Source organism: Eleutherodactylus coqui, chromosome 4 (assembly GCF_035609145.1).
Source record: "Eleutherodactylus coqui strain aEleCoq1 chromosome 4, aEleCoq1.hap1, whole genome shotgun sequence".
Classification (NCBI taxonomy): Eukaryota; Metazoa; Chordata; class Amphibia; order Anura; family Eleutherodactylidae; genus Eleutherodactylus; species Eleutherodactylus coqui.
The window spans coordinates 259,323,198-259,349,121 of NC_089840.1; the positions used below are offsets into that span (position 1 = coordinate 259,323,198).

General features: G+C 43.7%; 1 protein-coding gene across 4 annotated transcripts in view; it reads right to left on the bottom strand.

The window, feature by feature from the left end:
• Window positions 1–25,924, bottom strand: part of INPP5A (inositol polyphosphate-5-phosphatase A) — a 401,166-nt gene that overhangs the window by 85,073 nt on the left and 290,169 nt on the right. For all 4 annotated transcript variants that reach the window (XM_066601181.1, XM_066601184.1, XM_066601183.1 and 1 more), the window contains exon 9: window positions 22,229–22,313. In XM_066601181.1, coding sequence (XP_066457278.1) covers window positions 22,229–22,313 — 85 coding nt within the window. The remainder of the gene's footprint in view (window positions 1–22,228; window positions 22,314–25,924) is intronic.

A 25,924-nucleotide genomic window follows, 5' to 3' on the forward strand; every position in this document is an offset into this window, starting at 1 on the left:
AGTGCGAATTAAACAAACTCGAATCACGCTGTCCAGTCTTCAAGAAGTTAACTCTGTGCTGCTAATAACACAGAACACTTAAAATGCAGCATTCCAAACCCGAAACAGTACGCCATTATTGTGAAGTCTCAAGCCCCTTAGGTATAATCACTGTTCTTGAGCTCAAGTGTTTGAACAGTTCAAATTCTACACGACAGTCCTGCTAATTATTTGTCTGCATCCCTAATGTTGGGCACACCTACTGCCAATTTGAGGCTGGTCTCACTTACGCACGTTAAGCGGGAGTACAGACTTTGACCAACCCAGCTTAATCCGAGGCTAGGAGTGCTCCTTGAACAGTTTACAGGAATTTGTGCTGCGCTCAAGAACTTTGTTCTAATCAGTTCTATAAAAGCACCACTGATCACCCCAGGTCCTCTGGTGGTCACTGATCTCTCCAATAGCATCTGTTGATCCCTACGTGGGACTCAAACTGTATGCTCTCGGCAGTTCCCTGCCCTTTGGTTTTTAATCTATCCCATTCTGTAACTCTCACTGTGCAGACAATTTACTCTGCAGACTATTGCACCTTCAGGGACCACCAGCACCTTCTCGGCTGCACCTTCAGGGACCACCAGCACCTTCTCGGCTGCACCTTCAGGGACCACCAGCACCTTCTCGGCTGCACCTTCAGGGACCACCAGCACCTTCTCGGCTGCACCTTCAGGGACCACCAGCACCTTCTCGGCTGCACCTTCAGGGACCACCAGCACCTTCTCGGCTGCACCTTCAGGGACCACCAGCACCTTCTCGGCTGCACCTTCAGGGACCACCAGCACCTTCTCGGCTGCACCTTCAGGGACCACCAGCACTTTCTCGGCTGCACCTTTAGGGACCAGCAGACTTTCTCAGCTGCACTTTCAGGGACCACCAGCACTCTCTTGGCTGCAACTCAGCTCTTAGCAACTCTCCCTGCACTTTATTCTGCCTGTCGTGCAGCTCAAATTCTTATATCGGCACCGGTCACGCCTGGAACATTTCGGGCTGTTTGGGAGGGAGCAAAGCTTTTACACCAACAGCGTTGACCAGCTACGGCATTCTCTGGCACTTCATGGGCTCGGACTCTCTTCATCTGTCCCTGGTAGGGGACGGTAAGATGGGAGCAGAGTACCTCTCTCCACTTACAGATGCTTTTGAGCTCCCTCATCTTTTCACAGAATAATGATTATCTGGGCAACGGTGGATCTAGATACATGCAGGATTGAGCATCAGCTTTTAGGCGAAACCTATTACTGGATGAATGCTAAAAACTTAGTTGAAAGTAAATTTACAGTACCTCCCAAATACTTCGTAGTTTACCAAGTGAAACTTAAGTGACTTATGTTAAGTGAATGTGCATAAAATACTTCAGCCATTGAGATAAACCACCTTCTCGCTATACAGTGTATAAAAGGATGCCGTGATCTAGGAATTTTTGATATATATTCAATGTACAAAAATAATCCCATAGATGTCAGTGAATCATTACGGCGGCCGGGTTGTTATCCAGCTGGCTCCATTGCAGCTGAAGTGATTTAACTACTGACCACTCAGGCTGCCGCCTATTGCAGCTCAGCGTGCAAGTGATTAAGGTCTTATGGAGCTAGTGATATCCTGCCCCGCACAATTAATCCTTTTAACCCTGGATGATGCTTCCAAAGCAGGGTCACTGTATGCCTCACAAGGGCTAATAAGGTCTGTAACTCATCACCACTACCATTTCATTTCTATACGGCATCTTCTCATTCTGGAATGCCTCTTTGCTGTCCCCCCCCCCCACCTCCATCCTTACTTAAGAGGGAAAAAACCAAAACCTCAGGACTTTTCTAATATCAGATCACTATATGTGCTACAGGCATGTCGAATTCACAATTTATCTTTTTTCCTTCACAAATATTATATATGTGGTTTCACTAGGATGGTCTGAGTCCTATAGAAAAGTGTATTTCGGCTTTCTACAACCTTTGAGTTGGATGGCACACTTTTAAATGTACCCCATAGATTACAGTTTGTATGCCACCAATAAAATAAAAGAAGGAATAAGCCGAGCACCATTGGACATCATTTTATGGCGGTATTGTCCTCTATAAGCACTGGCGTAACTATAGGGAATGCAGGGGATGCGGTTGCACCCAGGCCCAGGAGCCTTAGTGGGCCCATAAGGCCTCTCTTCTCCATATTGTAAGCCCAGTACTAGGAATAAGGCATTATAGTTTTGCCCTCAAATAGTCATGTGATCTCATTCTGACCAGCTCAGATCTACCTGGGGGGGGTTATGGATTAATTTTCTAGTCAGATTGTGTGATGCTGTTACATGATCCCTGCTACAGAAACTGTGTGGAGGGGGACATACACTATGCTATCATAGTTACTAATGATCACACAGCTCCTGTCACACCGTTATAATAGAGGAGATCACAGGAGAGACCAGGAGTTAGAACACATTTTGTTCTGTAGCAATCCATAAAACTGTGTTCTAACTCCAAGGGAACTACTATGTTAACATTAGAATTAACTTTAATGTAATTCTAATATATTGTAAAATGGCATTAAAATAATGGTTTTTGTCAAGGAAGAGTCGTATACATTAAATTTCCAGATTAAGCATTTAAGTTTCGACTGTATAAGTGTTTAAACATTCAAGGTGTTATGACAAATTTACAAACTAGGAGTTTGAACACTCTGGAGCTAAGCCTGCAGACTGTCAAGGCCCAACTGCGGGTCCTCGACTGATCCTGAACTCGCACATGCTGTGCGTTGTGGTCAGTAGATGCAAAGTAGGACTGTGACACTCACCCGTAACATTACTACAGTTATGGAGGTCTAGTCTGGAAATTTCTAATTTTTGATGATTGGTCCCTTCTTCTCTATTCGCTCCATTCTGCAGCTCGCTCGGGAGGCAGCTCGTAGATTGGTTACAGATGATACTAGCTAATTCAGGACTGTAATAAAATCTGCCAAAGCTGAGGTTCTAGAGCTGAACTCTTCCGAATACTTAGAGCCAGCACATCAAGGGTGCAGAGACCCCAATACAGTAATGAGGTCACAATTCTAAAGAGAAAAGCCAGTCCATCAAGAGATACTCCGTCAATGATGGGTATATCAGATAGTATTAGTAAAACTCAAAAACATGTTAAAAAAATAATACCCGTTATAAGCTCATCAGAAACTGGGATAAAAAGACTCTTCAGTGTAACAAAAAACTAGAATACTGACCTAATCCAGACAAAAAATGAATTTTAAAAAAATAATAATGGGAAAGAAACTACATAAAAACATCAGTAGGCTGTCAAAGTTGCAGAGGTCTGTGCAACCGTGAACGAGTGCTCTGAACTACTCTTTTTGATAACCCTAAAAAAAACCACAATGACAAAAAATGTCTATTGTGAGAACAAACAAAACTGCTAAAAGTAACTGGTGTACCGCCATAATGAGGTTTGGAATCCGTGATCCTAAAGCTTTGCGTGTACCCACTGATGCCCAACATGGTCATTTGGCCCCTCCTGCCAACCAAGGTCAACATATTAAATACCATGCAGAATACCGTTAAACCTTGGCAGCATAGCCGGGTGCCTAGTTTTTTTTATTCTGTTAGACTGTATTTACCTGGGTAATTTTAACAAGCGAGTTCTCTTCGATTGCAAGGATGACAGACCTCACATGAAAAGAACCCAAGCCTTCAAATCGTAGGTAAATGTGTGCAATGTACATTAGATTTCCACTGACCGATACTTGCTCTCACCTGTGTAAATGCAGTTACATGGGTGAGTACAACTTGGGCCGATATGGCACTTGCAAACCGGCGATTTATGTGAGATGAATTTTTCTGCTGCACTTGCGAATTTCACACAGGTGAAAATCACGTTACTCCAATAGCAAAAACAGAAAAACACACTTTCATGAAACTTGCATGCACAAGCAATCTCAATGTGATTTTACTTTTTTGTTTGCTCCCGTAGGGACGAGCGGGTGACTCCCAACAGAATTGCCCAAAAATAGGACATGCTGCAATTTCTCCATCTTACTGCGAGAGAGAAAAAAATCGCACATGTAAATACACCCAAAATAAGGAGTTCCTTTCCTGTGCAATTTCCGTGCATCCTACAGCGCCCAGAAACGGAGCAAGAAAATCCACCCCAGGATCCATTTTACACGGGCAAAGGAGATATAGGTCTGAGAAAAATGAGACTTCTATCGCTCTCAAACCTGTGATTTTCAGGCTTCTGCAATGTTTATTCAAATGAAAAAAAAAAAGGTTTTCATGTGTGAAAAAAAAAACAAAAAAAAAAAACACGTTATTCCAATAGCTGGAAAAGGAAGAAAAGACCTTTTTTTCATGCTCCCATAGGAAAGAATGAGCAATTCTAGCGTCAGAATACGCCAAAAATAGGACGTATGCAATTTTTTGATATCATGAAAGAAAATCTGCTCATATAAATTAACCCATTGAAAATCCTGGTCTCTTTTCACGTGCGAGTTCCGCACGTCATACAATCGTACGGATCTTGTGCGGGCGTATCGCTCGTGTAAATACAGAGTTCGAGATCTAACTGGAAGGGTTCTGAAAAATCACGAGTGACATTGAAGTATTAGAATCTTGTCAAATCAGCCCCAGCCTCCTTACTGATAGCCCTTGTGTTAGCGAACGACATATTAAAGTGGAGAGGACTCCTAATAAACCTCTTTCTTACCCCTTTAATAGGATATGAACCAAAACGATAAAATAATAAAAGCTTACAACCTGTCGGGAAATACGTACTTAAAATTAAAAAAAAAAAAGGCCAATCGGTAGAGAAACACTGGGCAGAAAAGCTGCTTAATCGTCATCTATCACAATGACTGTCATCTAGGTGATGAATGGCAGGTGTGGTAGACGCAGGCTACAGTATCCATTGAGCGAGGGACAGGGGCTGCTGGTACTGCTGTCATCCTTTTGTCATGCTGTGCCAGCTGAGGCTTGCAGCTGCCAGTTGCTGCCACGCAAGAAATAAAACATACACTTCCAACAATCACAACAGCATTGCCGGGTTGATTGACTGTGATATTAATTAGATTAATGACGCTCAGCAAAAACTAAAAAAAAAAAAACCACACTAGATAATTGTATTTAATTTGTGTATGTTTTAATTACAGCGGCGCAGCGCGGAGCTTGATCCCTGCGTTGTCTTTTGTAGAACGCTCTCTGTATTCATTTGCATGTGAATAGGAAGAAGAAGGGCTGTAAATTCCTACAGGGAATTAAAAACATTCTTAATTTTTAAATGTGTCATCTTTAACATCAAACCGCCCCCGGGGTCCTCCGCCTGCCGATAACAGTAATCTTTAGCTGTAGCCGCAAATTAAAACGCGGGGTTTACGGCCACATGCTGCCGCCACCCCCCCCCCCCCCCCCCCCCACTCCCCCTTGGGGCTAGGAACGTGCGAGCCTTATAACAATTCATTTAGTCAACCCTCCTCCCTGCCTACTCCCTTCTCGGATGATGGAGGTAGAAACAATTGCATCATTTAATTTACTATTGCAACAAGGATATGGCTCATTGGCCCCTCGTTGTTTTGAAGATGGATTTAATTAACCTCCAATGAATCTTGCCAGCAAAGCGTGGCAGCATGAGACTGCAATCAGATATGTCACAAGTACTATTGAAAAGAAGGGTAATCAGCACTAAACCTGGCGCAAGGTTGTGATTAAAATCCTTGGCCCATGAATAAATTAGGCAAACATAAGTACAATGGGACACAAACAGAAGTGTTAAATCATAGCGAAAGGCTTACTAAGTTAGCCTAAGGACATAATGCTGTAATCTGATGATGTTAACAGATCAAGACTCTGTTTTTTTTTTTTGTAGCTTGGTATACAGCCTCCGATAATTGAAAAATGAAATACACATAAAGCTGTCATAGGCTTAACCCTTCAACAGGACAAACACTGGGCGGCCGACTGGGAACATGGATGGACGTCTTGACCGTTTTTGGCAAAGTGTATTTGCAGCTATTTAAGTCAATATTTTCTTCCCTATTAAAATGACATTTTTTGCCATCTTGCATCGTTGTTTTATGCCGGACTTATCCTCCTATTAAAATTAATTCAAACCCCAAGAAGGAGAATTCATGCTAATAGAGAATACCTTTTTTACAATAAGTTTTGAGTCTTCCGGCTCAGGGATAATTGGCACTGGGTTCAGGTTTGGGGTCTCTCTCTTCATCCGGAGGCCCCTGAATGCTTCTTTCAAGGGCAGAGATCTGGACTGTCTTTGGGACCGGAAGGGCCAAGCTCCTTTAAGGGGTCACTCACAAACACCTGTAATGCGTGGTGCTAAAAGCCTATAGATTTCTGTTGGGTCACTCACACCTGTATTATTTTAAAAAAATGCAACATGTCCTATTTAGGCACATAATACTCACCAATATAGGCTATGGGGATTTAACATACACAGCATATACGCATGTGCATGCATATTTAATGTGTATTTTATGCATGTAATATACGGGACGCCTACTCCCCCTTAGGGTTACCACAGTGCCCCTGTCCACACACTCTGGCAGAGGTGCTAACAGACTCCAGTCCTGGTTCTAGGTGAGGGCTGGGTCCTAAAGTAAGCATTATTCGTGGCTCAGGGGGTGCCTTACGTACGAACCAGGAGCGGACATTGCTGCTTTCGAACAATCACTTTAAATCAACCAGAAAAACAAATTAACTCGGTTTCTGCCTCGAGTTTCTCTTTCTCTCTTGACAGTTATTGGGTTGCGAACACAGAAGTTATGCCTTAAAGTTCCTTTTAAGTACTTTTTTCCTGTGTAATGAACTTTTCTTTGGTTCCAGTAACCGGGGCTTTCAATCCTGCAGCATACGCAGACAGATCTGCAGTTGTCAGGTGGAAGGGAGAGGGATCGAGGCAGCGTTAGACTCAGAGGACTCTCGTATGCAATTTCCAAAACGGAGGAAGTCATGCCCATAAGGCAAATGTTACTACAACCAACATTGCACCAGGAGAGAGTTCAAAACGACATTCCTCCTCATCCAGTAGCATTGCCGCACCTTCACCCTTCCGGTTTCCAGACTACGCTTTTTCATGCTCAGAGTGCTAATCCTCACTCCCACCCCCTCTTAAAGTCACAACAACACGCATCAACCTACTCAACAGGCACTAGTATGGACTGTAAAACAATCACAAGAAAAGAAAAGGGCCAAGAAAGAACAGTACCTCCACGCACCTACCCTTGCACACTCCTATTAGTGTCAAAGTGGCTGAAGATAGTTGGCCATTTTATCCATAACTTCTAGACAAAAACCCACTTCTCTTACCAGTCAGTACAGCACAATGCCAATCAATGGATACAATTAATACAAAATGAAAGGTGGGTATTGTACAGATGGCTGGATCAAGAGGTGGAGCTTTGCTAAGGAGCCTGACTTCATCTGCTAAAAGTCTATGAGGGTTGCCGGATAGATTGCTGTATGGCAGTCTATCCGGCTTCTAGATTTTGTCACTGTACTAAAAAATTTACCTGGGGTATGTTTTCAGACTAACTTGCTTAGAAGAAACAGTGCCCAGGTACCCATCTACTCTGCTCACTAGCTGCAAAAAACAAGGTATATTGCCCACGGTCCAAGCCAGCTGCCATCATGTATGCTTTTCGGTCCCCAACGACCTAACCAAACAAGCACAGAAACAGCTGAGTCTAGCCAGATATTGGCAACTTTCCCCCCCAATTTAGTTAAGAGAAATTAGCTCTGGAATACAAATTGGTCCAGTGCAGTAAGTTAATTACTATGCAGATGAAGAAAAGAAAAATTCAGGAGGCAAAAGTTACAAAGGCTGGTTTACATGAGCAGATGATCACTCAAACGACAGTTTGAGTGACAGCTTTGAGCGATCATTTTGCATAAATTATTAGGTAGCTACTCAGCTATGTAAGAGCAATCAAGTGTGCAAATGAAGCTTTAACTGCTTGCAGCTAATAGCCCGAGGGCTCTTATCTCCATTCAGATCCGTTCTTCTCCAGCGGGAAAAAATGCTATCAGCATTCCCCATGGAGAACTGCTGATACGTCTGAGTGACGATTTTTAGGTTGGACTGAATTTAATGATCAGCTAGCAGTGCCCGAAAAGCGCACGATGGGCGCACATTGAGATGCACTGATTAGCGCTAAAATGATCGCCGATTAGCGATATTTTAGTGATTATCGGCTGGTGTAAATGGGCCTTAAGTCTTACAATTTTGGTTAAGAGATGCTTTAATAAGGGAAAAAGTGTGATAGAAATTAGTAAACGGTTTAGTAATTAATATGTGACACTCATCAATCCAGTGTATGCCATCCATACACATACAACGCAAATCGCAGGGAACTGAAAATAATGGGCTGTAGGTGCCACCCCCTAAAACGGAAGGCTCATTAAAACAGGGGAATTAACCAGATTTGAATAAGAACCAGTGCATTTGACGTGTTTCAGTGGCGCAGACTATTTTCCTCAGAAATGGCTGGATAATGCAAGTTCACATTTGACTCTCAGACAGATAAGCTTTCTGTGTCCCCAGGCAGAGCCTGTTTTAATGAGCCTTCTGTTCTAAGGGTTGCTCCTAAAGCCCATTATGTTTAGTTCCCTGCAATTTGCACTATCACGCCTGTAATACACAGTGGAGACATCTTGGCTGGCAGCACCTGGTTGGCATTTCTTAAAATAAAACAAAAACCTTTACCCTCAACCATTTGGACTACATACCCAGTATTAGTCGTTCCCTATTTTTTTTCTCTTTTGAATAGACATACAATGGATCAGTCACAACATTAGAACCACCAAGGTGGCAATGGCATCTGTCATAGAGTGTGATATATTAGGCAGCAGTCAGCTCTTTAAGTTGATGTGTTGGAAGCAGACAAAAATGGACAAGTGTGGACAAGCACCTGAGCAGCTGACAAGGGCCAAATTGTAGTGATCTGGCAAAACTTGAGCACTGCGTCAAAGCATCTGTAGGAGGTTTCCAGTATGCTGCTGTTAGAACATATCAAAAGAGATCCAAGGAAAAATAAGGTGATCTGGCAACAGTGTCATGGGGGGCCCAAGACTCAATGAAGAGCGTGGGTAGTGAAGGCTAGCTTGTCTAGTCTGATCCAACAGAAGAGCTATTGTAGTACCGGTTGCTACTGCTGGCTATGCTAGAAAGGTGTCCAAGCACACAGCGACAGACCGGTCACACTGCTAATCCTGACCCCTCTCATCTACTGAAAGAATCTATAATAGGCACGTGAGCATCAAAACTGGACTGTGGAGCAATGCATGAAGGTGGCCTGGTTGGATGAATCATGTTTTCTTTTACTTTCTGTCAATGGCTGAATTCATGTGCGTTACCTAGAGATGAGAGGACATCAGGATGTTCTATGGGAAGACGACAAGCTGGTAGAGACGTGACACACTGGCCGATATTCTGCTAGGAAACCTTGTGTCTTGACATTTATACGGAGGTTATTGACACTTACCACCTACCTAGACGTTTTAAAGATAAGTCTACCCATTCATCGCAGCCACATTTCCTAATGGTAGTGGCATCTCACCAGGATATTGCATCCTGCTGCATTGCACGAATGATTTGAGGAACACAGATCAAATTGATGGCTTGTTCTCTAAATTCTCCACATTTCAGTCTGATCAATGCCAGAGTGGGTCAGAGCAGTTGAGGCAGAAGGAGGGGGAGCCACACAAAATTAGGCAGGAAGTTTCAATGTTACAGCGGACAAATTTAGTATATATTTTTAAGAATCTGTGTAAAAAAATTTTTGCACTATTATAGTGCACAGTACATTTTTGGAGTATACTTTTACTTATTTCACATAAAAGGGGCTGTCGAAGTTATAGGCTTCTACTAAAAAGCCTTTGCCATGCAGAAAACAAAACCAAGATCTACTTACCGCTCCCGCTGTGTGATGCGCCACTGCTCCAGGTCTCCCCTCTGACATCACATCTTTGCAGGCTGCCCCAGCATGTTTATGGGACGTCACAGAGGTTGCAGTCAATAACCGAGCTCAACGATTGATCACCGAGCTCAGTTATTGGCTGCAGCCCCTCTGACGTCCCGTAGACCGGGCGGGACTGCAGCTGTAAACAAGGCAACGGAAGACAGAGCACTGGCGCGGGAAACAGCGGGAGCCGGGATAGGCGAGTATATCACAGTTTGTTATTTTACTGCATGGCATTTTAGTAAAAATATACAACTCATGACTATCCCTTCAAACCTCACAACACAAAACAGCCTAAAATTCACTGGAAAAGGAAGGAGGGGGGGGGGGGGGAGGGGGGAAGAGAGAAAAGCCTTAACTATTCAGTAAAATATCTCATATTTACATATCAGGTTAAAAAGAAGGTCAAATGAATTACAGAGAGAAAACCTAGCTTCAGGGGCCCTGGACAGTAATCAGGAGTTCTTCATTGTCATGTAAATGGGACTACAAATGCAAGTGACACAGGAATGTACAGAATCATGTATGGTGCTAATAATCCCATTAATGTCACAATAGCCTAGAGGAGAGAAGAAGGAGAACAGAATGAGCACCATTTGCTGTATACAAGCAACGACTAAACGCTGAATTAAATATGGTTAAAAGGGAATCTGGAGAGGTACATGCTTTACAGAGACATCAGCAGGTGAACGAATTCTCCCAACCGCTAAATACCTCTATGAGCCGCCAGTTCAGGGTAAGAGCTCTATGTGCTGCTGTCGCTTGTATCTGCTACCTGCCATGAAGTTTTATGGAAAACTGGTAAAAAACAAAAACTTTCCATTGAACTTATTTATAATACTTTTAGTTGCCTAATGAATACTCTATGCAAGCAAATGTTGAGCAGCCGCCTAGCAATAAAATGTGTGACCATGCTGGATTTCTATGCTCTTGTGTAGACCAATCAGTACGGTCTTCTATATTAGATACGGGTTGGTGTGGGTGGTTTCTCGATGGGTCACCATCACCATAGTCTATAGCATGGAAGATGAATCCTCATCCTCAGAGATGGAGCAGGCAGTATTTTTGGCTCGTGTGATGAGAAAGGGAAGGAGATGCCACCGGAAGAGACCACACATGCTGCTCATTCCTCCTAAAATACATATTCTCAGGCTTCATTGCCATTACTGAAACAGAATCGGTCAACCTATTTTACACCAGCTGGGCCATAGAAATTGTCATATAGCCAACATTTCCACCAAGATACCATTTTGAGGAGCAAAAGTCAGTAGCACAGATTTTTTTTTTTTAACTGTATACTTGTAAGTCTGCTAAACCTAAAACTTCTTTAAGAAGAAAAAAAATCACAATAATAAAGGGCCACTCTGTCGAAAACACATTTTTCCATCTCTGCCCCCTCACTTATCTGTCACACTCTGGGAGGTCTCCTCTATGTATTACAGCCACTTCCATGCAGTGCAGCCCCCTGTATGATCCTTATCAGGCACCATCTTGATGGTGAGAGTGTTTGGTTTCACTTTCACATCAATCCCATAATGCATCAGCACAGCATTAGCTAAAGGCTCTACTATTTCTGCCTCTTGTGGGCTATTATTAGCTTCTATAGTCTTCTAAATAATCTACGGACCATAAGAATACAGTCAGGAGGATAAGCTGTAATCTCCTCTATAACAACTGTGTGGCAGTTGTAACTGGTTGTGGTGCATTACGTCTCCACCAGAACTAGGGGCGGAGACATGGGTTGGATGGCCAGAGTGAGAGGGAACACCCATGTAACGCCCCCATCAGCACCCCGTTTTTGGTGAGGACTGACAGCTGCTGTTTGCCCAGGCTGTGTCTCCCGGCAGCGCTCCACCTTGCTTCAAAGTACTGTGTTCTAAGTCCGGCTCTGCTGCATCTCATGGCGTGTGATAAACCATCCCCCACCCAGGGGGCAGCTCTCTCACGGACTGACTCCACTAGCTGCCTGTGACGCTGGACCCAATTGATGACAGTAACAGCGGGGCCAGCCGGCTGCTGCTGTGTCGGCGTGGGGATGTGGATATTGAGAGCGTGGTTGGTGTTGCCGGGGGGTGGCGGCGCCAGTGCTGGACGGGAGCGACAGGTCAGTCCAGCCAGGGAGTGGCGGGGAGACTGCAGCTGGGGGCCGACATGTCAGTCTGACCTGGAGCTGTTAGCACATCGCCAGGGGCTACAAAGTTGGGGGCGTGCACTTTGCCTCTACCCATTCTCCTGGAGAGCCAATCTAAAGTTGTGGGCGTGCAGTTTGTCTCCACCCATTCTACTGGTGGACACATAATTAGTACCACTGTAACTATCATAGGAGTGCCTGTGCCCCCCTCTAGGCAATTTCTGTGGTAAAGTCTGTGTAATAGCATCCCACAGACTGAGAAACCTGCTAGTTTCAGGCAGCATAACCCAGGTAAATCTGAGCTGGTCAGAATTGATATCACATGACCAACTAAGATAAAAAGAGGCCAGGAGTTTCGGATAGAAAGAAATAACTAGCCAATGTCACACTAGATATACTGAGGGGATCGCTGCATAATGAATGAAAATAAATGTCACCGGAGTGGCCCTCTAAAAATATTCCTACATGCTGAACACTTCAATCATGGCTACTGGTTGTCACTAAGACACTGCAAGGGAGCAGCTCAGAATGCTACAAGATCGCCAGCCCAGCTTGTTACATATTTATAGATGAGGGTCCTAACCATACGCAAGACTAATAGAGACAACTCTACAGTAATGTTTTCTACTTAAGGAAAAAAACTATGGCTACTTAAGAAAAAAAAAACACACACTTGACGGAAATATTTCACACAATCACTTGGGACATGGGTGGTTCACAGTGAAGGAGCTTGTGTGGTCTTCAATAGACTCAGTGGGAAGCAGCCAATATAAGTTCTTGTTACCCAGTGATTGACAGTCCGGCATTGATATGGCCGCCGGCAGGGAGATGTTGCTATATTTCACTCACACTGCCTCCTCCTCTAATTCCACACAACAAAAGAGACCTAACAAATACTTCAGTCTGCATTCAAGGGTATCAGAATTTCCTCCTAAATAGGTGACCCAAGCACATTTGTGAAAATCATTGTTCTCCACTCGATAATTGGTTCCTTTACCACAGAGCTACTAAACAGTAATAGACTGTCATAAAAAAGCCCTCAACAAGACGACCCCCAATGTATCTAACAATAAAGATGGTGCAACAAGTCTTTTGGTGAAAGATTTAGTCTCTGGGTTATCTTAAAGGGTTATTCCCATATTATAAAAATATGGCATATCGGTAGAATTGCAGGGCTCCAGATGGCAAAAATGGTCACCGATGCGCCATAGAATTTGCTTATGGTGAACAGAATTTACCATCTGGCCGACTAACCCTGCTGCTGTAGATCTGAGGAAATAGATTCCCTCCGCTACATCCATTAGCTGTGCCACATGATAGGCACACAACTGATAAACCCGCCTCGGACACTCCTGGATCGGCAGGGAAATGGGCACTCTGCTCTGTTTCTTGCATCTTAGAACATCCCCGGACTTTACAGAGCTTCTAACACACAACTAATCCTGAACCCTTATTACCCCCAGGACCCAAAGTGTCCCCAAGAAGCCACATCGACTGTAAGCAGCACCAACACTCAAAGTGAAAGCGCCATTCAACAGTCACAGCTGGACCTGCCGCAGATATAGTGGTGGATATCATGAAAAATATACACTGGACCGGGAGGAGGGATGGATATGAGATAGATGCTGGAGAGTGGGGCAATATAATGAGGTACATACTGAACAGGTGGGGGCAGTCTAGTGAGGTACATGCTAGATATTGGGACGGGGAGTATAATGAGGTACAGGCTGGAGACTGGGGATATATGCTAGAGAGTAGGGGATATAAGAGAGCTATGACATGTTAACTAGTGACTGCAACTAGCGCAAGTGTTTTCTTGATAATTGCTGGGCTGCATTTGCAGGCGCAGCCTGTCAACTAGCGCCATAAGGGCATTGTCATAAGAGCGCTAGTGCTTGCATCTTCCCAATTGCCAGTGCAGTTGCCGCCAAGCAAGTAGTGCCATTACCTGAGCGTTAGAGGGCTGTTCTTACAGAAGCACCAATAATTAGAGATGAGCGAGTATACTCGGTAAGGCTAACTACTCGAGCGAGTAGTGCCTTAGTCGAGTATCTTCCCGCTCGTTTCTAAAGATTCGGCTGCCGGCGTGGGTGACAGGTGAGTTGCGGCGGGGAGCAGGGGGGAGAGAGGGAGAGAGAGATCTCCCCCGCCGCTCCCCGCCCGAATCTTTAGAGACGAGCGGGCAGATACTCGACTAAAGCACTACTCGCTCGAGTAGTTAGCCTTAGCGAGTACGCTCGCTCATCTCTACCAATAATGCTCATGTAATAGCGTTAATTTCCAGACTGCATCTGCGCTCCCAGGTTCAGTTCGGCAATTGTCAGGAACCGCAAGCACTAGTGACAGGTGCCAGCGCTCCCGTAACAGCAGCCTTACACTACTGTTAACGCTGCTTGTGTAATTGAACCCTTAAGCCAGGTTCAAAACGAGTGTACATGTATTTGCACCACCTTCTTACATATCGGGCATTGTGTATGTGTGCAACAGCGGTTTTTACTGCACTTTTTGCACTCGCAAATACGCATGCAAGTGCATGCGCAATTACACGCACAAGAAAGCACAAAACGATGCCAATGAAATGGCCAAATACGCACATGTGAACGAACCCATTGAAATCAATAGGTTCTATTTTCTGCGTACTGCAGGCAAGTTTTTCATGCGCAAATACATTTGTGTGAATCCGGCTTTATTGTACTGCAACTAAAAATCTTATTTAGCGACTAATTTTTCAGCTCAGGAGTCCAATGGCTTTTAGGTAGAGATGAGCAAACGTACTCGTTTAGGGCGTTTTTCGCAATCGAGCACCGCTTTTTTCAAGTAACTGACTACTCGGGCGAAAAGATTCGGGGGGGCGGCATGGTGGAGCGGGGGGGGGGGGGGGGGGTAACAGGGGGGAGCTCTCTCTCCCCTCCCCCCTCACTCCCCTCTGCAACCCTCTGCTCACCCCCGGCGCCCCCCAAATCTTTTCGCCCGAGTAGTCAGTTACTCGAAAAAAGCGGTGCTCGATTGCAAAATCGCCCTAAACGAGTACGTTCGCTCATCTCTACTTCTAGGCCATTTCTATTTGTAGTCCGGAGTGCTTCATTGCTGTATCACTGGTGGTGGTCCAACATACTTGACCCCCATCAATTCTGATAAGAAAAGGGCCACAGCACTAATTTAGCATTGTGTGACCATCTACGTTCCCTCTACAGGGGATCACCCATAATCCATCTAGCTCTGAAGGAAACTACAGCCTGCTTCATTCACTTAAAGGGAATCTGTCACCATGTTTTTGCAGTCCTCACTGAGAGCACCGTAAGGTAGTGTCTGTCATACGGATTACAGTGATAGATCTGCTGTGTGGATCTGTGCAGTCGTTTTGGAGAAACCAGAATTTTATTGGTAGCTTTCAGACCCAGAACTAGTCCTGCATAATTATGAGCTGCATCTAGCCACACCCACCAGCCAATGATTGTCAGCTCTCTCTATGCACAGTAATAGGCAGACAGCAGCCAATCAATGACTAGAGGGCGGGTTGGGTCTAAGTAGCCTGCAGCTCATGAATATCCAGGACTACTTCAAGTAGTCCTCTATGTATGAGCTGCCACTGATGAAATGAAAGTTTCTCCAAAACTACTGCACAGATCCACAAAGCAGACATATCACTGTAATCAGCCCTCAGAGAGGGGTGCAAACAGACGGTGACAGGATCTCTTTAAATAGGTCTGTGCAGCAGTTCCCTGCACGGTGGGCAGCTAGGAGAGCCGAACTGAAGGAAAAATCAGTGTGACACAAATCTGCACCAAAGCTGCAGTCGCTTTATTTCTAGAACTGCTAGAAACACAGAGATCGGACCCCCACCGATCATAAAGTGATGGCAGATCCTTGGACTATGCCATTATTTCATAAGATGGGCATTACCCCTTAAAGTGTAAATCCACTGCTGCTGGTATAGAAGTGGAGTAGAAGCAGAGACCTCAAATTACATACTTTGCATTTTTTCCATATTTAGACTATATTGCAGTGCGGATCTGCAGCCACTATCCTGCTAGCTGTCACAGTCAAACAGGAAACAGTCAACAAGCTTATCAGACACATTAGCCGAGATCCTACAATGCAATGCGAGCGTTCTTCCTGCATCGGGTTACTGTACGTTGCCTGGTGTATAGAGGGCACTATCCAACATGTCAATTACTGGCAGAGATTGAACCAGCAGGGAATGCTTGGCACTTTGTTTGGAGAAGCAGGAAATCAAGCTGCCTGTCAATCCTCTGATCGGGAAGATGCAGGTGCATCCAGAGAACAGTCTTTGTTCAGTCATCTCGTGAATGCCGTAGCATCAAGGAATCTGTCAGGTTAGAGATGTCTTTTAAACCGCAGGTCTAGTCTCACTGACATTTCCTGAATGCCTTGGCAGCAGACTACAAAGTGTCATTGCCAGCAATAGTCAGTTTGTTGCTAAAGATCAGCTAAAGAGCAACTGGCAGATTTACTTGCAGGCTGTAAACGGGGAAACGGAATCTAAAAGGGCAAAATAAGGGCAGGTATGAGTTATATTCCGAAGAGTTCACTGGAAACGCGAAGTGTGAAACGATTAATTATACAAATATACAACAGTACTATATTTCTGCACACAGGATCTCATGAGAAAAAGACAAAAGAGGTCACATTTGGAAAACCCAATTTTAAAAAATCCTATTCAGGACCCTCATGTAGTAGCTGGAGCAGCAAGAAGCTAAGAAAGTAGAGATTCAGCAATGTCTAAAAAGTACCGGCACTTTCACTTCAGAGCACTCCTGCTCCGTTCACCGTTTTCAGGTCCTTCCAGCAACTGAAGACTGAGTCATATAGCGCTATATGGGGACGGCCTCAGCTGCCGGAAGGACTTGAAAATGACCGACGGAGCAGGAGCTCTCCGAAGTGAAAGTGCAGGTACTCTCGACTTGTGATAACTTTCTGCAACAAGTTACCTTAAAAGTGTTGTAACAAAATCAACTTATCAACCTATCCACTGTGGAGCCCCCGACCAATCCCGAGAAAAAGAGGTCCTCCTCTCCTCCTCAGTGTGAGCTTGCTGCACCCCCTGCAGCGAGAAAGAGAGAGTGAATGGAGTGATGGCTAAGCAGGCGTCATGCCGCGCCATTCATTTTCAGTGGGGCTGCTGGAGATATGCCTGCGTTCTGCTATTGCCATCAGCCCCACTGAAATGAATGAAGCAGCGCTGTGCATGTGCAACTGCTGTTCCAGTAAAAATGATCTCACTGTAGATGGGTGCAGCAAGTCCGCAGTGATGAGAAGAGGTACCTCCCCCCCAACCCCCCGTTATTAGGACGAGACGCCAACCGATTAGACTTATTACTTATCCTATGAATAGGTGATAAATCAACTGAAGAACAACCCCTTTAAGAAAATAGAACACTATGGTTCTTGCATAGTGGCTCAGTGGTTAGCATTGTCACCTTGCAGTAATGAGGTGTTAGGTTCAAGTTCCACTAAGGACAACATCTGCATGGAGTTTGTATGTTCTCCCTGGGTTTTTGCACGTTTCCTCCAGGTACTCCGGTTTCCTTCCACACCCCAAAAACAAATAGGTAAATATAGATAGTGAGCCCCGATTGGGACAGAACCCAATATCAAGTGATGTAAAGTGCTGCCGAATATATGCATGCGCTATATAAGGCTGGATTCAGACGACCGTATATCTGCTCGGTTTTCACGCCGAGCAGATATACGGTGTCCTCATCTGCAGAGGGGGGAGGATGGAAGAGCCAGGAGCAGGAACTGAGCTCCCGCCCCCTCTCTGCCTCCTCTCCACCCCTCTGCACTATTTGCAATGAAAGGAGAGAGGGTGGGGCTAAGTTCCGAGAATCAGCCCTGCCCCGTCTCACCTCTCCCTATTGCAAATAGTGCAGAGGGGCGGAGAGGAGGCAGAGAGGGGGCGGGAGCTCAGAGCACTGCTCCTGGCTCTTCCAGGCTCCCCCCCTGCAGAGAGAGACGACGTATATCGGCTGGGCATGAAAACCGAGCCGATATACGTTCGTCTGAATCCAGCCTAAAGGTGATTATTATCTTAACACAACAAACCCCATTGTACATATTAAAAATCATGTTAAATTCTGATATATCTGTAGGTCTTTCTCTGGAGGACCCAACATGTCCAGGCATTATACTGGCACACCGTTGACCTTAAATTGAAATTAATTGTTTGTTCTCTTTTGCCAACATCTCTCAACCAAGCACTTTTTGGTGTGAGTTGCACAATAACTGGGCTCTCCAAAACGATTAAGATCTTGTTAGACAGAAAGATTTTAGTATAGCGTTACCAAAACATGTCATTAGAATGTGTTGGTGGCGTTTCAGCTGCAAAGAATGCTTGTCACTTGTACAATTCAAAAGTAACACGACTCAAGTGAAATCCCAACAACTAGAACACCCACATTTCTTCCTGACAATGAAACACTGTAAAAGTCATGGCTGAGAGATCTGCAAGCTAAAAAGGCGATTCTTCCTTTCAAGGACTAAACGATGTCTTGGACGACAATGATGGATGATTTACAGTAAGCTAATGACTTACACGCCAGCATTGTCCAAAATGGCCAGAAGCAAGGTACAAAAGTATGAACCAGAAGAGCAAACACAGCTGTTGCAGCGGCGATTAGGAGAATAATGACGCTCGGCTAGCGGTGCACTATCTTCACTGCTGCAGGGTAGACACCAATTACAGAGGTGTAAAGGACCCAGCAATTGATTAGGTGTGCAGGGTAACACAGCAATGAAGTCCTGTTTATCTGCCTGAGCTTCTATGCAGTCAATGAGTCGCTTGTTTTTTTCCCCCACCATTCAAGAGAAAATAGAACGAAACCAATCAATAAAAAGATATTTAAAGTGAACAAAATCCCCCTTTTCCCATAGAAATACCAGAGATCGGTACACTTTCAACATTCGCACATTAGTTATCTTATTTATGCAAATATATAGATATTTTGCATATTTGGCATGGACAATGAACAATCAAGTTATACAAAGCAAATTATAACTCGTTCTATACAAGGGGGTACCCAAAAGAAATTGGAATCTTCTTCTGGGGTGCAGGGTGTTACTAGTCCAGGCTTCTGTTAGGTGAATGTCTGCGGAACCCTTCTGCGGCGGTACGGCAGCCGACGTTGTTGGGGAAGGTTGCGGTTGATTTTTTTTTTTTCAACAAGTTGTTCAGTTTTTTGCAGCTGAGAAATGTTGTTTCCTTTCCCACTGCTCAAAGCAATTGTGAAAACAGCCTCAGAGTGGATTCAGATGACCGCATATCGGTGTCCTCATCTGCGGGAGGGGGGGGGGTGGGGTGATGGAAGAGCCAGGAGCAGCAACTGAGTTCCCGCCCCCCTTTCTGCCACCTCTCCACCCCCTCTGCACTATTTGCAATGAAAGGAGGCGGGACAGGGGCAGGGCTAAATTCCAAGAATTAGCGGAGAGGAGGCAGAGAGGGGGCAGGAGCTCAGAGCACTGCTCCTGGCTCTTCCAGCCTCCTCCCCCCCCCCCCCCCCCCCCCCCGCAGAGAGAGCCGACGTATATTGGCTGGGCGTGAAAACCCAGCCGATATACGTTTGTCTGAATCCAGCCTTATGGAGCGAAATCAGATGAAGAAAGAGGGTGAGGCAAGGCGGTCATGCCATTTTATGTCAAGAATTGCTTAACACTCAGCGCTGTGTGGGCACACAGGTGATCGGTTCTTTCATCATGACTACGCACTGTGCTGAGTATTAAGCAATTTTTGCTGAAAAACGGCATGAAACCCTTGCCTCACTCTGTGAACTTTTTTTACGAGTGCTTTGAACAGTGGAAAAGGAAACATTAAAGGGGTTGTCCCGCGCCGAAACGGGGTTTTTTTTTTTAAACCCCCCCCCCCCCCCCCCGTTCGGCGCGAGACAACCCCGATGCAGGGGTTAAAAAAACAACCCGCACAGCGCTTACCTGAATCCCGGCGGTCCGGCGTCTTCATACTCACCTGCTGAAGATGGCCGCCGGGATCCTCTGTCTCCATGGACCGCAGGGCTTCTGTGCGGTCCATTGCCGATTCCAGCCTCCTGATTGGCTGGAATCGGCACGTGACGGGGCGGAGCTACACGGAGCTACACGGAGCCCCATTCAGAAAAGAAGAAGACCCGGACTGCGCAAGCGCGGCTAATTTGGCCATCGGAGGGCGAAAATTAGTCGGCACCATGGAGACGAGGACGCCAGCAACGGAGCAGGTAAGTATAAAACTTTTTATAACTTCTGTATGGCTCATAATTAATGCACAATGTACATTACAAAGTGCATTATTATGGCCATGCAGAAGTGTATAGACCCTTTTGAATGTTGATACTATAAAATCAGCATTTACAAAATTCACAAAAAAAAAAAAAAAGGAAAAAAAAATCACTGGGGCTGAACGCAACCCTCTCCAACAATGTTGGCTGCCAAACCAGTTCAGAGGGGTTCCGCAGACCTTCACCTAGTAACAGAAGCCTGTACTAGTAACAACCCGCCCAGCAGAAGATTCCTGGTTTTTTTGGCTACTCCCTCATAAATAGCCGCTATATTTCCACATAAAAAACCACCAAAATCCACAATAAAATCTGCACATGACTTTGTTGTGAATTTGGTTTCCATTGAGCTACAATGAAATCCACAGTAAATTTTCTACAACAAATAAAGTAGGAGTTGAAAATCTGCAACATGACTTGAATCCACATTGAAATTTTTCCCATTGTTAGTGAATAGGGTTTGTTAAAACCCCATTTACTAACATTGTACTATACATAGTTGGTGAAAACTGGCCTAATATAGCAGTTTGGAAAGTTGGACTCAAAAACTGAAGACAATAGGGGGGGGGGGGGGGGAGAGAAGACAAAAACCTACAAACCTTACTGATTAGACTAATGAATTAAAATAAAGTGTGGAAAAGCTTCACTAAAAGACAACTTGGCTTAATGAAGCAGTTACTGATCTAGTTGCTTGGATGAAAAAGCTGTTACCGCATCTTGAGCCATACACATAAATTGAGCTGCTATCCTAGTCATATTTGGCATATTCCTGTATCATCTCATCTGCACCTTTTGGCAATAGAAAAAACAAAAACGACACAAAATAAAAAAGGGGGGAAAAAAAAAATCTTCATTCCCCTTATTTTGAATTTTTTTAAATATGCTTTTTAGTGTCTGTTAGATATTTTTTTATTTTAATCCCTGCAACTTCTCTACATTTTGTCTTAGTGGCTCAAAAACAAAAAATTTAATAGGGTGACCAAGAAAAGCACACTTTCCATAGGTGTAGTTTTAGGAAATGCTTCCACAACTAGGTTTCTGTGTGCGACTGTGCCTCGCCAGACCAGAAAACAAAAACTTCAAACCACCAAACCAGGAGAAATTGCAGTGATGGAGAAAGGAACAGGATGTTATAGGCTAAAAGTAAAGAAATATACAATAATACGTGTTATAGTTACCGATTACTTCAGATCCGGGGATTAATCCGAATGCCAGAGTGGAGTCAGAAATTATCTTTTTTCCTCTCAAATGGGAAAAATTAGCTTCTACCTCATTGGGTTTTTTGCCTTCCTATTGAGGAGGATAAGCTGAACTGGACTGACGTGTGTCTTTTTTTTGGCCTTACACATTATGCTACTATGTTATTTCTTACATAGAAAAGAAGAGAATCACCAAGGGTAAGATCAAACTTGTGAAACTGGTGAAAATCCATGGAATTTCCGCAACACATACAGCATAACGTGGATGTGAAAGTCCGTAGCATGCCCGTCTACTGCTGTAACTGAATGGGGTTTGTCAAAGCCTCAGCTCACCTTTAAAGTAGTCATCTCCAACCTATGGCTTTACAGCTGCTGTATCACTAAAAACTCCCAACATGCCCCGATATCCACCAATAAACAGCAATAAAACATTATTGATCTAAATGGAATCTCTTCAAAGGCCGTGATGATTTTAATGGAAATTTTCATCAGATTTGACAAATTCTTTATACAAGCCTTTAGGGCATGGAGGGGGGAAACCCAATGGATGGAAGATCAGGAGCAGGAAGGTATCATTTTCATTTTTTGGTCATGAGTTTCAGTGGGCAAAAACCCCCAAATACAATAAATTGTGTAAGGCTTACCTCTACCACCGATTTTAAATCCAGTCGAAAATTAAAATCTCCAAAGACAAAGTAGGGAACTTTCTCAAACCGATGATCTGTAATACTGAAGAGTGAAACAGGGTCAGTCACATCGAATATTGTCTGAAATATACTACAATGTGTGAGGCAGTTATAATTCATAGCATGGTGCTCACATAGGAGGCAACCTAAACTGCCTGGCCAAATGCAAAACGGCTAAGGGAGCCCCCAACTATAATGATTCATTCACAGTACAGGAGGGTAAGGGAGACCTTTTGGGCCACGGTGTGACCTCATCCTCTATAATGTCACCCCTCTCCTAAGTGGCATATGCATATGTATCAAGCACCCACGTGCAATTATGACAGTAGATCAGGATAGTCGAAAACAATAGAAAACGGGATAAGGAATTATTTCAAAAGTTGATATACTACAAGATGACGAAGTAGAGCTTTACTGAAATATATCTCAAGTTTTAACTAGAATCAATGTCATATAGACTTCAAGCGGGTGTCAATACCGGTCACTGAACATCAGTGTATTTCTCCCCAGAAGTTCTAACCATTCCTGTTAGGTTCATACCACAATTCATAACACATTAACTTTAAACAAAGACATTTTGGCCTTTGCCAATTTCAGTAATTCATTTCGGTTTTTGGCATTGCTCAAGGTCATTTACAGCTAACATAAAAATAATGAATGTTGGTGAAGTGGCAGAAAGGCGTGACGGATTGCTTTTTAAATAAATTGATTTTTCAAGGAAGGTATGTGCAGCTAATTTTTCCCCAAAGTCATTTTTTTTAAATTGACACTTCTTGCCAAAGAACTGCTACTTACGGCTTGTTAACTAAATGGATATCACAAGTCAGAAATGATGGAGTCAAACAAAAAAAAAAAAAAGCCCTGGCCAGAAACAAAAAGAAATCAGTTAATTAAAGCTCAATTACATTACTTTTACACATTTAGAGATTTCATAAAAATGATAAGTTTCACCTCAGTTATGAAGATCATACTTTGCCCTGAAGGCACAGAGAGGCAGCCCTGAGCATTCCAGCTACGGATTGCTAGTTGAGTATAGTGGGAAATGCTCTTCAGTAGAGGATGAGGGCCATAATAAATCTTCATGAAAAAAAAGTGGAAAAAGTTGGAGTCAGGAAGGAATATTTTTCCCTTAAATGGGGAAAATTGGCTTCTACCTCTTTTTTTTTTTTTGCCTTCCTCTGGATCAACATTGGGGGGTAATAAGCGGAACTGGGTGGACATGTTTTTTTTTGGCCTTACATACTATGTAAAAATCTGAGCTCTATGTACATTTAGCTTCCCTTTTGTTCTTAGAGAGGATTTCCACCCAAACTTTTTTTTTTTTTTTAATAATTTTCTTCCGTTTAGTTGTAGCAGCCATTACTTCCAAAATAACCACAGGAAGTGCAGCCATGTTGGTTGTTACTTTTTGAATTAGCTTCTCAGACACATCATAAATTTTTATCACGCCCGTATGTTCAATTACGAAGTGACCGCTTTAACCACAGTGTTCATGGTGAGGACACAGACGTGTCGAAAGCATAGAAGCACAAACTGAATTAAAACGTTTTGGACAGAAGTGTGTGGATATATGAAAATTGAGCCACTCTCTGGTATACAATAATCAAGGGAGCCACATGAGGTTAGAAAAAAACATTTTTTCTCCCAGCAACAGCTCCTCCCTCTTATCCACAGGCTGTGCCTGGTATCGCAGCTCATCGCTGTTCAAGTCAATGCAAATCAGACACAGTGAAGGAGTGGAGCCGTTTCTAGAAAGAAGCAGTCGTGTATTCTAATCCTGGTCAAGGGTTGTAAAAAGTGACATATATTGCAGTAAAATGGCCTTGTCACGTAGTCGAAAGACCAAATTATATTTTACCAGTTAACTTCCTTCAGATCAACAATTTCTGCAGACCTAGATTTTTGCAGCTTCTGGGCCCTCAATGCAAAAATCAGTTGTAGGGCCCATCACCTACCATGTTTCCCCGAAAATAAGACAGTGTCTTATATTAATTTTTGTTCAAAAAGGTTTAACTTTTTTTTACATATATAGCTGCCTGGACACTATTTAAATTGACTTTTTTAATTAACTGTTAGCAGGGCTTAATTTTGAAATAGGGCTTATATTTCAAGCATCCTCAAAAAGCCTGAAAAATCCTTTTGCATCCTCAAAAATTCTGGAAAATCATGCTATGTCTTATTTTCAGGGAAACAGGGTATGTGCCATTTATAGTATTGGAGTCTGGGTTCAGGTGCAACTGCTACTTCCCCACTCCCTATAACTACACCCCCACAATTCAATATTTTCAAAATCAACTCTACGCCCTTCTTGTCAATAAAGGGTGAAATAGCCACAGCTAATGCTCCACATTTACCATTAAGGGCTCCTCATTTGGAGAGCTGTGGAATCAAGATCAAGCGACAGCCGAAATGTTAAGACTCGGAGCAGGAACGATAGACTTGTTATAACCAAAATAAATACATAAAGTCATGATAGATTAAAATGGCTTTCCCTATTTTGCAGCTTTATGACTGCAGCTAAGGATTTTATAAATGTTATCACATGAAGAAGTCATAAGTTGTTCCTGTGAGGGCATCCATTGGTAAATGTTACAAGGGATACATCATAACAATACGCAGCAAGAAAGCATGATTCATTCTACAAAGGGTGAGCAGGAGGTTAACTAGTAACAATGTTATCTGTATATAAAAATATCACAATACATCACCGAGAGCGCTCAAAAAGGCAAATTTTCTAATGGCTCTCCAGAACCGGGAGGATGTTCAAAGGGACAATTTCAATAAAACGGAGCATCCTTAAATGTAAGGATTTAGCAGGAAATAAATGGCAGCACTTTTGCAAGTAGATTTAAAGTAAAGCTCCACTTTGGTTAACAGTCAGATGTACAATCTCTGTAATGTATCGGTCCTTTTGGCCCGGTTCACTTACTTTAGTTCTTTTTTGTTTCAAATAAAAATAAATTCCGAACAAGCAAGTAGAAGTAAGCGAACTGCTGCTGACCAATCATATTAAAACAATTCTGGTTTACATGGATATTGAGGGCGGCTGTGTCTGTTTATACATGAGCATCTAGGGGAGCATGAATGGCCTTATAAGCCCCAATGCACACGTGAGGATTTTTGCGACGGTTTCCGCAGCAAGGTCCGCCCATAGCATGCAATGTAAAATAATTCTCTCTGGATTTCTTATATTCTCAGTCATTGTTATGAAGGCTTGTTAAAATGTCAGACATTGACTTCCAGGAATGCCGCCTTCTAATAGGTGGCGCTGCAGAGGCATTGTTCCATCTCCTCATTTGCATACATTTCCCAGAGGAGTATGTGTGGCTTTATAAATTTCCTCACACCTAGGCACTCTTCCTAAGGAGAAACTTTACCCCTTCTGGTACCATACACTAACACAGTGGTGTCAACAAACAGCTGATCCCCGACTATCAGCTGTTGATGACCCAATCCAGAGGAGTTGGTCTTTCAGTCTTGGACTCATGTGGCACAGAGTGTTAAGGCAGCAGAATGCAGTCCTAAGCTCTCACTCATGACCTGAAGTCTGCGGGTTTAATCTCCGCATGGTTCAGGTAACCGGCTCAAGGGTGACTCAGTCTTCCATCCTTCCAAGGTCATTAAAATGAGTACCCAGCTTGTTGAGGGGTAATA